At 41.6% G+C, this 16,294-nt stretch overlaps 2 protein-coding genes and 1 long non-coding RNA gene across 4 annotated transcripts; all 3 read left to right on the plus strand.

Moving 5' to 3' along the window:
• Positions 1-170: 170 nt before the first annotated feature.
• On the plus strand, positions 171-3,702 carry LOC143277100 (uncharacterized). Its single transcript, XR_013053681.1, has 4 exons — positions 171-337; positions 863-924; positions 1,516-1,622; positions 3,698-3,702. It is a non-coding gene; the product is annotated as an uncharacterized LOC143277100 (long non-coding RNA).
• Positions 3,500-7,301, plus strand: LOC143276996 (uncharacterized). Of its 2 annotated transcripts, XM_076581703.1 has the most exons (3): positions 3,500-3,802; positions 4,896-5,097; positions 6,677-7,301. In XM_076581703.1, exons 1-3 carry the CDS (start codon positions 3,719-3,721, stop codon positions 6,733-6,735), a joined length of 345 nt encoding a protein of 114 aa, XP_076437818.1. In that variant the 5' UTR covers positions 3,500-3,718; the 3' UTR covers positions 6,736-7,301. The 2 variants fall into 2 exon arrangements, with proteins under 2 accessions (XP_076437818.1, XP_076437817.1); XM_076581702.1 differs by lacking the exon at positions 6,677-7,301 and having other exon boundaries at positions 4,896-6,145.
• A 6,615-nt stretch (positions 7,302-13,916) lies between these two features.
• On the plus strand, positions 13,917-15,264 carry LOC143276997 (uncharacterized). Its single transcript, XM_076581704.1, has one exon. It carries the CDS (start codon positions 14,003-14,005, stop codon positions 14,945-14,947), a length of 945 nt encoding a protein of 314 aa, XP_076437819.1. The 5' UTR covers positions 13,917-14,002; the 3' UTR covers positions 14,948-15,264.
• Positions 15,265-16,294: the final 1,030 nt, after the last annotated feature.

Below are 16,294 nucleotides of genomic sequence, written 5' to 3' on the forward strand. Positions count from 1 at the left end.
AAACATCAGCACTGATGTCATCAAGACTGAACCAGTCACAGCAAACACCAGCAGTGATATCATCAAGACTGAAGCAGTCACAGCAAACACCAGCAGTGATGTCATCAAGACTGAAGCAGTCACATCACACATCAGCAGTGATGTCATCAAGACTGAAGCAGTCACAACAAACACCAGCAGTGATGTCATCAAGACTGAAGCAGTCACAACAAACACCAGCAGTGATGTGCAGATTGAAATAGTGACAGACATCATGATGACGGTGACTCCTGATGCAGTCAGATGGGAACCCACTTTCGGGAAGGATGAAGACAACAGACCAGCAGGTGATAACCAGGTGGGTAAAACTTCTGGTATGGGGTACTTCATATTTTCTACAAGATATGTAATAAACACTTCTCCTTTACTTCCGTTATATTATTTTCTCTCTATGGCTGTGGTTTTATGTTTCTTTTCCTTCTAAGTTATACTTCAACCAAGTGCACACAGCTGTTGTAATTTAGAAAGTTTATGTAAAAAAGAGTAGTTTTTCTGACAGTTTCTGGTGATCTAAGAACTTGCCATTGTTACTTGTAAATATGTACCATGACTGTCATTCTGTGACCATTTTTGACTGGTGTTGGTATAAACAAAGTGAATCTGTGACATAATCCTGTTTTTGGTGTGTGTGTGTGTATGTGTGTGGTGAGAGAGAGAGAGAAACTTAGTAAATTTGTCTGAATTTTTTGTTTGTTAGCTTCAGATTTGACTGTTTTCTTAAAATCAATACTTTAAACATTCCTATTACAATGACAGTGCACTCCTGTGAAGGACACAAGAAATAATGGAGAATTAAACATTTCAACTCTCCTGTCATTTCCAGCTAACACAGCCCCAGAAGACAGAGCTGTGGCCGTCTGAAACGTTGGACACATTTTATCAAAAGTGAGTCTTATTTTACAACACACAGTTTTTTGTGTATAAACTTTCTGCATTTGACGTTTTTGTAGACTCGGCAGTCATTCTTCATTTTATCGTTTTGGCAATATCCACAATTCTTCCCCTGAAGACAGAATGAGCAGTGTACTGAACAAGGCATGGACATTCACTCTGTCAGTCACACAGAGAAGTGGAGGGGAAGAAATGTGGATATTGACATCGTTGTTTTTTCCGTTTTCATTCTGATCAACTTCTGGATAGCAAGCGCACGACTCGTCACAGTTCCTTTGAGCCGCGCAGATTCAAAGTTTGCCAAGTGTCACATTTATGTGATATGAAGTTACCAGTCAGGTATCTGTGTCTATTATCATTTTATGTTTCGACATATGATGGGAAGTAGGTTCTTGAGCATCTGTAGCTGTTGTAACAGCACAAATCGATCTGTCAAGTGTTAGGACAAGAACAAAGAACAGTCAATAAGTTGTGGTTGAAAACACACACACACACACACACACACACACACACACACACACACACACTGATAAACAAACTTCTTAACCGCATGAGTGTGATAATCTGATACATGAATGCTTTCAGACATTGCGACCAGATGGCATCCCCTGATCAGCTAGAGATGTCAGAGGTGAAGATAGAGATCGATGTGGCTGAAGAACCACTGTGGATGACACAGGGTCAGTGTTCAGGTCAGTTGCACAATCACCTTTTTGGTTTTTAATTTAGAAAATATTTCCTGTCATGGCCCATGGAACGAAGTGTCCTTCTCAGTCCATCATGTGGATTCCTCAGTACTGCTCAGTTTGAAATAAAAAGTATCTCAGAACACCTCTTCAATTCTGCCTACATTCTTATTGACCAGTTTGCTTCTTGAACATCTGCTTCGTTGTATCTGTATTTCTTTCTTTTTTGCCACAACAGATTTCTCTGTGTGAAATTCGGGCTGCTCTCCCCAGGGAGAGCGTGTCGCTAAACTGAGAGTGCCACCCATTGTTTTTTTCCCTGCGTGCTGTTTTATTTGTTTTTTTTTCTATCGAAGTGAATTTTTCTACTGATTCTTGCCAGGGAAATCCCTTTGTTGCCATGGGTTCTTTTACGTTCTCTAAGTGCATGCTGGACACAGGACCTCGGTTTATCATCTCATCCGAATAACTAGCGGCCAGACCACCACTCAAGGACTAGTGGGGGGAAAGAAACATATGTGCGTGTGTATGCGTGTGCGTGTGGCTGTTTGTGTGTGTGTGTGTGTGTGTGTGTGTGTGTGTGTGTGTGCAACCGGGTGCTTTTGTTTGCGTGTTTGTGTGTGCACACAATTGATGCATGGATGTTGTTGATGTGTGTCTAACTTGTTATTGTTAACACACGAACTTCATCCTCCTCCCCCTTCTTCTTCTTCTTATCAGTTGACATCTTGGTGAGAGCCTAACAGTCAGCCAGGTTTGAACCCCTACTTTTGAACGAGCACAAAGTGACAGCCATACAGAGCTCGTTTTATACAAATCCAGTATGAAACATATCCACCAGCTTTTGTCGAATAAGTTTGTTTGTGTGCGGGTTTTGTTTTTTGTTTCTATCTTAATTTTTTTTTCCATCACTGTCAGCTAGACTATGATCATTGTGGGTGATTGACTGACTGAACTTTTAAGCACGTACAGCTTAACCCTTTGAATCTCAAGCTTTTGTGATGTTAATAGTTTAATCCTTGTTCTAATCTTTACAATGATAACTGCACAGGTTGATGATGGTTGATGATGGTGATCAGTTCAGGAAGAGAGATGTTGTTATTGATATTCGACTGATAAGTGTTGCAGGTTGCACATGTGAAACAACTGAAAATAATGTGAGCACAGCCACCACACCTTGTGAGACAGACACTTGGTATCCACCAGCTGCTGTGATGGAATCTGAACCAGACAGACACACAGACATTGGTCCAGTTATCAAATCTGAACCAGTTGATCACCATTCAACAAGAGGCGTGTTTCACCAGTTCCAGTCTGTAGTCAAAAGGGAAGAGGATGTGGACATCAAATGTGAATCCTTAACCTGTGGCGATTTATCTTCTTCACAAGTGACTCCGTGGAATGTGAAGTCTCATTTGCAGTGTGAGAGATCAGAAGTTAAGTTTGATTTCCAGACTGAATCTATCAGCACTAACATAAACCATGATGTCATAAAATCTGAACTGGTGACAGCAAACATCAGCAGTGACGTCATCAAGACTGAACCAGTTATTACAAACATCAACAGTGATGGCATCAAGACTGAACCGGTCATTACAAACATCAGCAGTGTTCTCATCAAGACTGAACCAGCCACAGAAAACATCAGCAGTGATGTCATCAAGACTGAACCAGTCATTACAAACATCAGCGGTGATGTCATCAAGACTGAACCAGTCATTACAAACATCAGCGGTGATATCATCAAGACTGTACCAGTCATTACAAACATCAGAAGTGATGTCATTAAGACTGAACCAGCCACAGAAAACATCAGCAGTGATGTCATCAAGACTGAACCAGTCATTACAAACATCAGCAGTGATGTCATTGAGACTAAACCAGCCATTACAAACACCAGTAGTAATGTCATCAAGACTGAACCATTCATTACAAACATCAGCAGTGATGTCATCAAGACTGAACCATTCATTACAAACATCATCAGTGATGTCATCAAGACTGAGCCAATCATTACAAACATCAGCAGTGATGTCATCAAGACTGAACCAGTCACATCAAACACCGGCTGTGATGTGCAGACTGACAAAGTGACAGACATCATGGTGACAATAACACCTGATGCAGTCAGATCTGAATCCACCTCCAGCAGGGATGAAGACAACGGACCAGCAGGTGATAACCAGGTGGGTAAAACCTTAATTTACTTCTGATTTTTTCAACAAGAGATGTTGTAAAAGAACATTACATCCTCTGCTACCTGTAACCTGGTGTAACCATTACATGTTTCTCTGGAATGTTGTGTCATTACTCAGATATCTGCGTAATTCTGTTTCTTTTCATTAAAGTCATACTTTCAGCAATGACACACATCTGTTGCATTTCATAAAACTGACAGGGAGGCCATTTTTTTTCTGACAGTTTCTGATGATTAGTGAACATGCTATTATTGCATGGTAAACATTTTACTAAGTAAGATTGATACAAGGAATATGTTATTCTGTGACCATTTTTGACTCTCGATTTCAAACAAATAGGGTCCATGTAATAATCCAGTTTTGGTTGTCTTTGTGTATATATGTATGTATGAATGTGAGTAGATATGTCTGTGTGTGGTTGCCATGGGGGGTTACCAGTACTTATATATTATTGATCCAAATTACATTTTGCTCACCATCAGAAAGGAATGCTTGTCAAACCGAAAGTTGCATTCCGGAAACGGAACAATTCAGTCTTAAGTAGCCAACATCTGTCAGCATTTCATTGTTTTTCAATGATAATTCAGAGCTATGAAATTTCCAAAGCTCCCCTGTCTTATAACGCATTTTCCCCCATTTAGACGGATCATAACAAAATTGTCAAATGTATTTTCAGGCCTTGTATACACCATAACCACTCTGGAGAAATCCAGGACTTTTGGTAATTTATTATCGGCATATGGGACCCATTGTCACACTCCACACAGTACAGACTGAAGGTCCACCACAACTTTTCTGTCTGATTATAGATGCCATTAATTAAAAGAGCATTTTAAGCTATTCATTCTCAGAGCCCATGGAAATAAACTAAATATTAAAAACACTATGAATATTGCTTTCCAAATAATGGTGCAATTTACCTTCTGTTTGTATTCTGAAAAAGTATTATAAGCATACGCATAGTGTGAGTACAGACTGACACATTCTAGACCACAAGCCAAGAATTTTTACTCATTTGTATCGTAATTTGTGCTTGTCATACTGTTGGCAGTCATTTTCACTATTTCTATTTTCATTTCAGAAACAAATAAAAGTTGAGTCTTCAGTCACTAACAAGACAAAACCTCAGCTGTCAGTATCTGAAACAAACAGAGCTCCTCTACACAAGTCTGCCAACACTTCTGGGTCACTGCTGTCTCAGAACAGAAGTCACGTGTGTCAGCGTTGTCCTGCTGCCTTTGTGCACTTCAGGGGTTTGCAACAACATATGACGCATTTTCATGGTAAGAAACTGCATGCTGTGTTACCTGTGTCCTCCACACCTGGTGGTTGTGATGTTGGTAACCATAGCAACATGAACGAGAGTAAGGTCGCTGACCTTGTCAGGAAAGTTGTGCAGAGAACAAACAACAAAGCTGGTGATAACACTGACAAGAAAAGTGAGGAGAAAGAGAGCAGGCAGCATGTATGTGACGTGTGCAGTAAGGCTTTTATTCAGGCTGGTCACTTGAAGGCACACAAGTTGATTCATACTGGTCATAAACAGTTTGTGTGTGACGTGTGCAGTAAGGCTTTTACTCAGGCTGGTAACTTGAAGGTACACAGAAGAATCCACACAAAAGAAAAACCTTACAGGTGTCCACACTGTGCCGCTGGTTTTAATCACTCAGGTCACTTACAGAGCCACATCAGGTCAGTCCATGCACGTTACAGACCCCATGTCTGTGATGTCTGTGGGGCAGCGTTCTCTCACACTGGTAGCTTAGAACAACACAAGAGAACCCACACAGGAGAGAAACCTTATACCTGTGATGTCTGTGGGGCGGCATTCTCTCGGACTGGTCACTTAGAAATACACAAGAGAGCCCACACAGGAGAGAAACCTTATACCTGTGATGTCTGTGGGGCAGCATTCTCTCAGACTGATTTTTTAAAAAGACACAAGAGAACCCACACGGGAGAGAAACCTTACACCTGTGATGCCTGTGGGGCAGCATTCTCTCAGACTGGTGCTTTAAAAAGACACAAGGAAACGCACACAGGAGAGAAACCTTACATCTGTCATGTCTGTGGGGCGGCTTTTTCTAGGACTGATTACCTAAAAAGTCACAAGAGGACCCACACAGGAGAGAAACCTCATGTGTGCACATACTGTGGAAAAGGTTTTGCTCAGTCCAGTCATCTGAAGCAACATCAGCTGACCCACACAGGTGAGAAACCTCACACCTGTCCTCACTGTCCTGCAGCTTTCACCCAGTCACGTGATTTGAAGAGACACACAGAGAAATTCCACCAGTAAAAAATATACACAATACACAGGCAGCCTGAAGAAACACAAGTTGATTCATACCAGTCATAAAGAGTTGGTGTGTGACGTGTACAGTAAGGTTTTTACTCTAGCTCATCACTTGAAGAGACAGAGGAGAATACACACAGGGGGAAAAACCTCACACCTGTCCACATTGTTAAAATGATTTTACTCAGTCAAGTCACTTACATACACACATCAGGTCAGTCCATGCAGGTGACAGATCCTACGTCTTTGATGTCTGTGGGGCGGCGTTCTCGGAAATTAGTAACTTGAAAAAAGACAAGAACATCCACACAGAAGATAAAAAGTATGTCAAAAGCAACATGGACATAGGAAAGGGTGCTGACCTTGATGAGAGGAAAGTTGTGCAGAGAACAAACAATGAAGCTGATGATAACACTGACAAGGAAAATGAGGGGGGAAAAACTGCAGGCGACATGTGTGACGTGTACAGTGAGGCTTTTACTCAGGCCGGGAACCTGAAAACCCACAGGAGAATCCACACAAGGAAAACCCATACACATGTCCACACTGTGACAATGTGATTTCAGGTCAGTCCATGCATGTGACAAACCTGTGTGGAACGGCATTCTCTGAGACTGGTGACTGAAAAAGACACAAGAGAACCCACACAGGTGAAAAAACCAAAAGTTACAACAACGTGGATGTGGGAAAGGTTGCTGACCTTGATGGTAGGAAACCTGTGCAGAGAAATAACTATCAAGCGTGTGTGTGATGTGTGCAGTAAGGCTTTTACTCAGGTAGGTCACTTGAAGACACACAAGTTGTTTCATACAGTTTGTGCGTGATGTGTGCAGTAAGGCTTTCACTCAGGCTGTTCATTTGAAAAGACACTAGTTGATTCATACCAGTTGGTCATTAACAGTTTGTGTGTGGCATGTGCAGAGAGACTTTTACTCGGACTGGTGACTTGAAGACATCGAAGACACACAAGTTGATTGAGTTTGTGTGTGTCATGAACAGTGAGGCTTTTACGTAGGCTGATACCCCGAAGACATGAATTTCATCATGAATATCTAATGTTAAAATGTCATAACCAAGTTCCTGTCATTTGTTCTGCTTCAAACAACAGAACCCACTGAATGGTGGATAAGAATAGGGTCTTTTTTCAATATAATGATTGTTATCCTAATTCTGTGTCATCCATGATTAACAGTGTCTCTTTAACAAAAGAAAACAAGAAAGAACAAAAAAGGCACTTGATTGACTCTGTAGCATTAACACACACACACACACACACACACACACACACACACTAGAAAAAAGGAAAGGGAAATCAATTTGTAAGTAAGCTAGTATACATTTGTGACTGTGATTTGTCATTCATATCTCTCTCACTCTTTTTTTCTGCATGGACAAATACAGCGCGCGCGCGCGCGCGCGTGTGTGTGTGTGTGTGTGTGTGTGTGTGTGTGTGTGCATGCATCAGACTCTGTGTATGTGTGTTTGGTTTTATGATATCATGGATTATATTTCGATGTTTACAATGTGGTTGAGGTGACTGTAAGTTAGATGTGTGGAAGTGTTGGTTGAGTTGTTATAAATTTCTCACTCGTAATTAAGATTTTTATGTATTTATTTTCTTCTTCTTATATTTTAGTCTTGTGATGTGCCTTGAGCATTATTTTAATGAAAATGCAGTAGAAATACTTAACTGATGTTACTATGACAATGATTAACAATTCTAAATCCTTTATATGTTGTTTAATAGACGGATACTTACCCCCCTCCAAATATATCTCTCAATTGGCCAGTGTAATTGATTGTGAGTACAGGGTTCAAATAAAAACATTATGTATTTTGTATCATATTAGATGATGTATATAATATTTTTCACGTACCTACATGGGGTTTCCTGGAATAAACATCTCTTTACATGTCTTGCCACTGATAATAGAATGACTGGCCTGTGTGCCTGTCTACATGTCTGTCTGACTGCCTGTCTGTCCGCCTGTCTGTCAACCTGTGTACCTCTGTCATCTGCGATCTGTTCGCTGATGACAGTTCTCTTCATTGTAGTGAAGCCAACATCGATCTTGTACAATCATCGCTACAACAGGGAATAAATGACATCTCAGACTGGTGTTACCAGAATCACATGAAACTTAACCCACATAAGACAAAAAGTATGGCACTGACATCCAGACTAAAACACCAACGTAAGCCTCTCACTCTAAAACTTGAGGTAAACAAGAACTCAGTTGAACGAGTTTGTGAGCACCGCGTTCTTGGGGTAATAATTGATAAAGAACTAAACTGGCAAGCTCATATTAACCATGTCTGCAAACAGTTAGCTCGCAATCTGTTCTTACTCAATAAACTTAGACATTATGTCGATGCTCCAACCCGAAAATTATTCTTCGGGGCACTATGTCTTTCTCATATCAATTATGCATCTACAGTCTGGAGCAATGCCAGTCACAACCAGCTCAAAAAAATTAACTCATTACATAGACGAGCAGCTAAACTTATTCTACCCGACCACTCACCATCAACAGATGAGACATTTACAAAACTGGAAATATTACCACTGTACAAGCAAATTGAATACAATAGAATGGTCCTCATGTTCAAAGTACACAACCACATGTCACCACCGTACCTCAGTGAATTTGTTCAAAGGGCAACAGAGCGTTACGATACAGATAATTATATACTGCCTCGTGTGCGCATTGACTTGTACAAATCTAGCTTTGCATTTTTTGGACCATCTGTTTGGAACTCTCTTCCTACGTTCGTCAAGACAGGCGATTCATTATCGTCCTTCAAATCAAGGGTACGAAAACTTCTGCTCCACAAACAATAGACCCCCAAACCAAATATAACCGGCCTAAAAACATCATGCCCTTTTTGTGAAATGTATGCGCTGTCTATTCCTTTACATACACTAACGTCGAAGAATTGAAATAAAAAGATGAAAGAAAACAGGCTACACGCACACACCAACAGAAGTGTGCTAATGCGCGCGCGCACACACACACACACACACACGTGCACCCAGCGGGTCTCAACACCAGACAGTGACCAGTGGCATCACCAGCTCCCCCCACCACCCCCCACCCCCAGTGCTCGTCCTTCCCCTTCCCATCCTTTCCCCCCACCTCTACACCCCCTTCCCCTTTTTTCCCACCCACTCCATTTCCCTTTCCCCATCACCCTCCTTCCTATTCTTCTCCCACCCCCCACTGAATCTCCACTCACTTCTCTCTTCATCCTCACCTCCTTTTCCTGATTAATACTCACAATCTTCTTTACCTCTCCTGTCATTTCCAGCTAACACAGTCCCAGAAGACAGACCTGTGGCCGTCTGAAACGTTGGACATCTTTCATCAAAAGTGAGTCTTATTTTTCAACACACAGTTGTTTTTAATCAACTTTCTCCATTTTTGTAGACTCAGCAGTCATTCTTCATTTTATCGTTTTGGCAATATCCACAATTCTTCCCCTGAAGACAGAATGAGCAGTGTACTGAACAAGGCATGGACATTCACTCTGTCAGTCACACAGAGAAGTGGAGGGGAAGAAATGTGGATATTGACATCGTTGTTTTTCCGTTTTCATTCTGATCAACTTCTGGATAGCAAGTGAACGACTCGTCACAGTTCCTTTGAGCCGCGCAGATACAAAGTTTGCCAAGTGTCACATTTATGTGATATGAAGTTACCAGTCAGGTATCTGTGTTTATTATCATTTTATGTTTCGACATATGATAGGAAAGTAGGTTCTTGAGCATCTGTAGCTGTTGTAACAGCACAAATCGATCTGTCAAGTGTTAGGACAAGAACAAGGTGTGAAGTTATTAAACAGTCCGTAAGTTGTGGTTGAACACACACACACACACACACACACACACACACACACACACAACACACACACACACTCACACACACACACACAGACACACACACACACACACACACACACACAACATACACACACACACACTCACACACACACACACACACACAGACACCCGACAACCGCCCCCCCCCCCCCCCCCCCCACACACACACACACACTGATAATCAAACTTCTTAACCGCCTGAGTATGATAATCTGATACATGCATGCTTTCAGAAATTGCGACCAGATGGCATCCCCTGATCACCTAGAGATGTCAGAGGTGAAGATAGAGATTGATGTGGCTGAAGAACCACTGTGGATGACACAGGATCAGTGTTCAGGTCAGTTGCACAATCACCTTTTTGGTTTTTAATTTAGAAAATATTTCCTGTCATGGCCCAGTAGTATGCAACGAAGTGTCCTTCTCAGTCCATCATGTGGATTCCTCAGTACTGCTCAGTTTGAAATAAAAAGTATCTCAGAACACCTCTTCAATTCTGCCTACATTCTTATTGACCAGTTTGCTTCTTGAACTTCTGCTGGGTTGTATCTGTATTTCCTTTTTTTTTTATCCCAACCGATTTCTCTTTGTGAAATTCGGGCTGCTCTTCCCAGGGACAGCACGTTGCTTCACTGAGAGCGCCACCCGGGGTTTTTTTTTTTTTTGTTGTTGTTTTTTTTTGTTGTTGTTGTTTTTGTGTGTTTTTTCTTGCCTGCAGTTTTATTTGTTTTTGTCCCATCAAAGTGGATTTTTCTACTTAATTTTCCCAGGTACAGCTCTTTCGTTGCCGTGGGTTCTTTTACGTGCGCCAAATGCATGCTGCACACGGGACTTCGGTTTATCGTCTCATCCGAATGACTAGCGTCCAGACCACCACTCAAGGTCTTGTGGAGAGGGAGAAAATATTAGCGACTGAGGCGTGGTTCGAACCAGCGCTCAGATTCTCTTGCTTTCAAGCTGGACGCGTTACCTCTAGGCCATCACTCCACATATGTGCGTGTGTGTGTGCGTGTGCGTGTGTGTGTGTGTGTGTGTGTGTGTGTGTGTGTGTGTGCAAGCGGGTGCTTTTGTTTGCGTGTTTGTGTGTGCACACACTTGTTTGTATGTGGTGCACTTGATGCATGGATGTTGTTTATTTGTGTCTAACTTGTTATTGTTAACACCACGAACTTCCTGCATGGGATGTGTGAGCGTCAGTCTCCATTCTTCTTCTTCTTTGTCTTTTTTCTTTCTTCTCTCTTCTTCTTCTCTATTCTTCTTGTTGTTGTTGTTCTTCTTCTTCATCTTCTTCCTCCTTCTCCTTCTCCTCTGCCTCGTCCTCCTTCTTCTTCTTATTATTATTATCAAAAGTCATGACAGTTGACATCTTGGTGAGACCCTAACAGTCAGCCAGGTTTGAACCCCTACTTTTGAACCAGCACAAAGTGACAGCCATACAGAGCTGGTTTTATACATGTCCAGTATGAAACATATCCACCAGATTTTGTCGAATAAGTTTGTTTGTGTGCGCTTTTTTTTTCTTTTTTTTTCTTTTTTTTATCTTAACTGTTTTTCCATCACTGTCAGCTAGATTATCATCATTGATTGACTGACTGAACATTAAGCACTTACAGCTTAACCCTTTGAGTTTCAAGCTTTTGCGATGTTGATAGTTTAATCCTTGTTCTAATCGTTACAATGATCACTACACAGGTTGATGATGATTGATGATGGTGATCAGTTCAGGAAGAGAGATGTTGTTATTGACATTCGATTGATAAATGTTGCAGGTAGCACATGTGAAACAACTGAAAATAATGTGAGCACAGCCACCACACCTTGTGAGACAGACACTTGGAATCCACCAGCTGCTGTGATGGAGTCTGAACCAGACAGACACACAGACAGTGGTCCAGTTATCAAAGCTGAACCAGTTGATCACCATTCAACAAGAGGCGTGTTTCACCAGTTCCAGTCTGTAGTCAAAAGGGAAGGGGAGGTGGACATCAAATGTGAACCCTGTACCTGTGTTAATTTATCTTCTTCACCAGTGATTCCGTGGAATGAGAAGTCTCATTTGCGGTGTGAGAGATCAGAAGTTAAGTTTGATTTCCCGACTGAATCTATCAGCACAAACATAAACCATGATGTCGTAAAAACTGAACTGGTGACAGCAAACATCAGCAGTGATGTCATCAAGACTGAACCAGTCACAGAAAACATCAACAGTGATGTCATCAAGACTGAACCAGTCATTACAAACATCAGCAGTGATGTCATCAAGACTGAACCAGTCATTACAAACATCAGCAGTGTTCTCATCAAGACTGAACCAGTCATTGCAAACATCAATACTGATGTCATCAAGACTGAACCAGTCATTACAAACATCAGCAGTGATGTCATCAAGACTGAACCAGTCATTACAAACATCAGCAGTGATGTCATCAAGACTGAACCAGTCACATCAAACACCGGCTGTGATGTGCAGACTGAAAAAGTGACAATAACACCTGATGCAGTCAGATTTGAATCCACCTCCAGCAGGGATGAAGACAATGGACCAGCAGGTGATAACCAGGTGGGTAAAACTTTTTTCAACATTACACCCTTTGCTACCTGTAACCTGGTGTAACCATTACATGTTTCTCTGGATACCTGCATAATGTTATGTTTCTTTTCATTAAAGTTATACTTTAACCAATGACACACAGCTGTTTATAAAGCTGACAGGGATGACATTTTTTTCTGACAGTTTCTGATGATCAGGGAACATGCTATTATTGCCTGGTAAACATTTTACTAAGTAAGACAGATGCAAACAATATGTTATTCTGTGATAATTTTTGACTCAAATTTAAACAAAGAGGGCCCATGCAATCACCCAGTTTTGGTTGTCTTTGTGCCTGCATGTATGTATGTGAGTGAATGTGTCTGTGTGTGGTTGCCATTGGGGGTTACCAGTACTTGTATATTATTGATCCAAATTCTATTTTGCTCACCATCTGAAAGAAGTGTTGCATTCTGGAAATGGAACAATTCAATCTTAAGTAGCTAACGTCTGTTGGCATTTCATTGTTTTTCAATTATAATTCAGAGCTATGAAATTTATGAACCTTTCCTGACTATCGCATTTTCACCCATTTAGATGGATCATAACAAAATTATCAAATGTATTTTAGGCCTAATATACACCATAACCACTCTGGAGAAATCCAGGAGTTTGGGTAAATTATTATCGGCAGATGGGACCCATTGTCACACTCCGCACAGTACAGACTGAAGGTCCATCACATCCTCTCTGTCTGATTATAGATGCCATTCATTTAAAAAAAAAATAATAATAATAAAAGCTATTCATTCTCAGAGCCCATGGAAATAAACTAAATATTAAAAACACTATGAATATTTCTTTTCAAATAATGGTGTAATTTGCCTTCTGTTTGTATACCGGAAAAGTATTAAATGTGAAGTGCGAGTACAGACTGACTGACACATTCTGGACAAGTCAAGAATTTTTCCCCATTTATATGGTAATTTGTGATTGTCATACTGTTGGCAGTCATTTTCACTATTTCTGTTTTCATTTCAGAAACAAGTAAAAGTTGAGTCTTCAGTCACTAACAAGACAACACCTCAGCTGTCAGCATCTGAAGCAAACAGAACTCCTCTACACATGTCTGCCAACACTTCTGGGTCACTGCTGTCTCAGAACAGAAGTCACGTGTGTCAGCGTTGTCCTGCTGCCTTTGTGCTGTTCAGGAATTTGAAACGACATATGATGCATGTTCATGGTGAGAAACTGCATGCTGTGTTACCTGTGTCCTCCACACCTGGTGGTTGTGATGTTGGTAACCATAGCAACGTCAACCAGGGAATGGTCGCTGACCTTGATTGCAGGAAAGTTGGGGAGAGAAAAAACATCAAAACTGTTGATAACACTGACAAAGAAAGTGAGGAGAAAAAGAGCAGGCAGTATGTGTGTGACGTGTGCGGTAAGGCTTTTACTCAGGCTGGACACTTGAAGACACACATGAGAATCCACACAGGGGAAAAACCTTACACCTGTCATGTCTGTGGGGCAGCGTTCTCTGAGGCTGGTAACTTAAAAACACACAAGAGAACCCACACAGGAGAGAAACCTTATATTTGTGATGTCTGTGGGGCGGTGTTCTCTCACACTGGTAACTTAAAAACACACAAGAGAACCCACACAGGACAGAAACCTTATACCTGTGATTTTTGTGGAGCAGCGTTCTCTCTCACTAGTCACTTAAAAACACACAAGAGAACCCACACAGGAGACAAACCTTATACCTGTGATGTCTGTGGGGCAGCATTCTCTCGGACTGGTGACTTAAAAACACACAAGAGAACCCACACAGGAGAGAAACCTTATATCTGTGATGTCTGTGGGGCGGCATTCTCTCAGACTGGTGATTTAAAAAGACACAAGAGAACCCACACAGGAGAGAAACCTTATACATGTGATGTCTGTGGGGCGGCATTCTCTCAGACTGGTGATTTAAAAACACACAAGAGAACCCACACAGGAGAGAAACCTTACACCTGTGATGTCTGTGGGGCAGCGTTCTCTCGGACCGATAACTTAGAACGACACAAGAGAACCCACACAGGAGAGAAACCTTATACCTGTGATGTCTGTGGAGCAGCGTTCTCTCAGACTGGTGACTTAGAAACACACAAGAGAACCCACACGGGACAGAAACCTTATACCTGTGATGTCTGTGGGGCGGCGTTCTCTCAGGCTGGACACCTAAAAAGACACAAGAGGACCCACACAGGAGAGAAACCACACGTGTGCACAGACTGTGGAAAAGGTTTTATTCAGTCCAGTGATCTAAAGAAACATCAGCTGACCCACACAGGAGAGAAACCTCACGCCTGTCCTCACTGTCCTGCAGCTTTCACCCAGTCAGGTTATTTGAAGAGACACACACAGAAATTCCACCAGTAAAAATATACACAATACACAGGCAACCTGAAGAGACACAAGTTGATTCATACCAGTCATAAACAGTTGGTGTGTGACGTGTACAGTATGGCTTTTCCTCTAGCTCATCACTTGAAGAGACAGAGGAAAATACACACAGGGGGAAAAACCTCACACCTGTCCACACTGTTAAACTGATTTTACTCAGTCAAGTCACTTACATACACACATCAGGTCAGTCCATGCAGGTGACAGACCCTACGTCTGTGATGTCTGTGGGGCGGCGTTCTCTGAAATTGGTAACTTGAAAAAGACACCAAAACATCCACAGAGAAGATGAAAAGTATGTCAAAAGCAACATGGACATTGGAAAGGGTGCTGACCTTGATGAGAGGAAAGTTGTGTAGAGAACAAACAATGAAGCTGATGATAACACTGACAAGGAAAATGAGGGGGAAAAACTTCAGGCGACATGTGTAACGTGTACAGTGAGGCTTTTACTCAGGCCGGGAACTTTAAAACCCACAGGAGAATCCACACAAATAAAACCCTTACACATGTCCACACTGTGACAATGTGGTTTCAGGTCAGTCCACGCACGTGACAAACCTGTGTGGAACGGCATTCTCTGAGACTGGTGACTGAAAAAGACACAAGAGAACCCACACAGGTGAGAAAACCAAAATATACAACAACGTGGATGTGGGAAAGGTTGCTGACCTTGATGGTAGGAAACCTGTGCAGAGAAATAACTATCAAGCGTGTGTGTGATGTGTGCAGTAAGGCTTTTACTCAGGTAGGTCACTTGAAGACACACAAGTTGTTTCATACAGTTTGTGCGTGATGTGTGCAGTAAGGCTTTTACTCAGGCAGGTCATTTGAAAAGACACTAGTTGATTCATACCAGTTGGTCATTAACAGTTTCTGTGTGGCATGTGCAGAGATACTTTTATTCGGATTGATGACTTGAAGACACACAAGTTGATTCAGTTTGTGTGTGTCATAAACAGTAAGGCTTTTCCGTAGGCTGATTCCCCCGAAGACATGAATTTCATGACACTGGCAGAATGGTTAAAATGCTTATCTGTCAATACAATGTCTTTGAGGGTCTGGGTTCAAATCCCTGTCTCACCCTTTCTCTCAAGTTTGACTGGAAAATCAAACTCGGTATCTCGTCATTCAGATGAGGTCCTGTATGCAGCACACACTTTGCACACTGAAAAAGAACCCATGACAACAAATGTTGTCCTCTGGCAAAACTGTGTAGAAGAAATCCACTCTGACAGGTAAACAAATAAGCCCTCAAAGCCTGACTAAGTATGTTAGGTTATGCTGCCAGTCAAGCATTTGCCAAGAAGATGTGATATTGAT

This window comes from Babylonia areolata, chromosome 33 (assembly GCF_041734735.1).
Source record: "Babylonia areolata isolate BAREFJ2019XMU chromosome 33, ASM4173473v1, whole genome shotgun sequence".
Taxonomy (NCBI): domain Eukaryota; kingdom Metazoa; phylum Mollusca; class Gastropoda; order Neogastropoda; family Buccinidae; genus Babylonia; species Babylonia areolata.

Excerpts from the sequence above, each read along its gene's own strand:
- LOC143276997 (XM_076581704.1), top strand. The coding sequence starts at position 14,003 with ATGAGAATCCACACAGGGGAAAAACCTTACACCTGTCATGTCTGTGGG.
- LOC143276996 (XM_076581702.1), top strand. The coding sequence starts at position 3,719 with ATGGTGACAATAACACCTGATGCAGTCAGATCTGAATCCACCTCCAGC. Across the intron at positions 3,803-4,895 it reads GACCAGCAGGTGATAACCAG|AAACAAATAAAAGTTGAGTC; the intron begins GTGGGTAAAACC and ends TTTTCATTTCAG.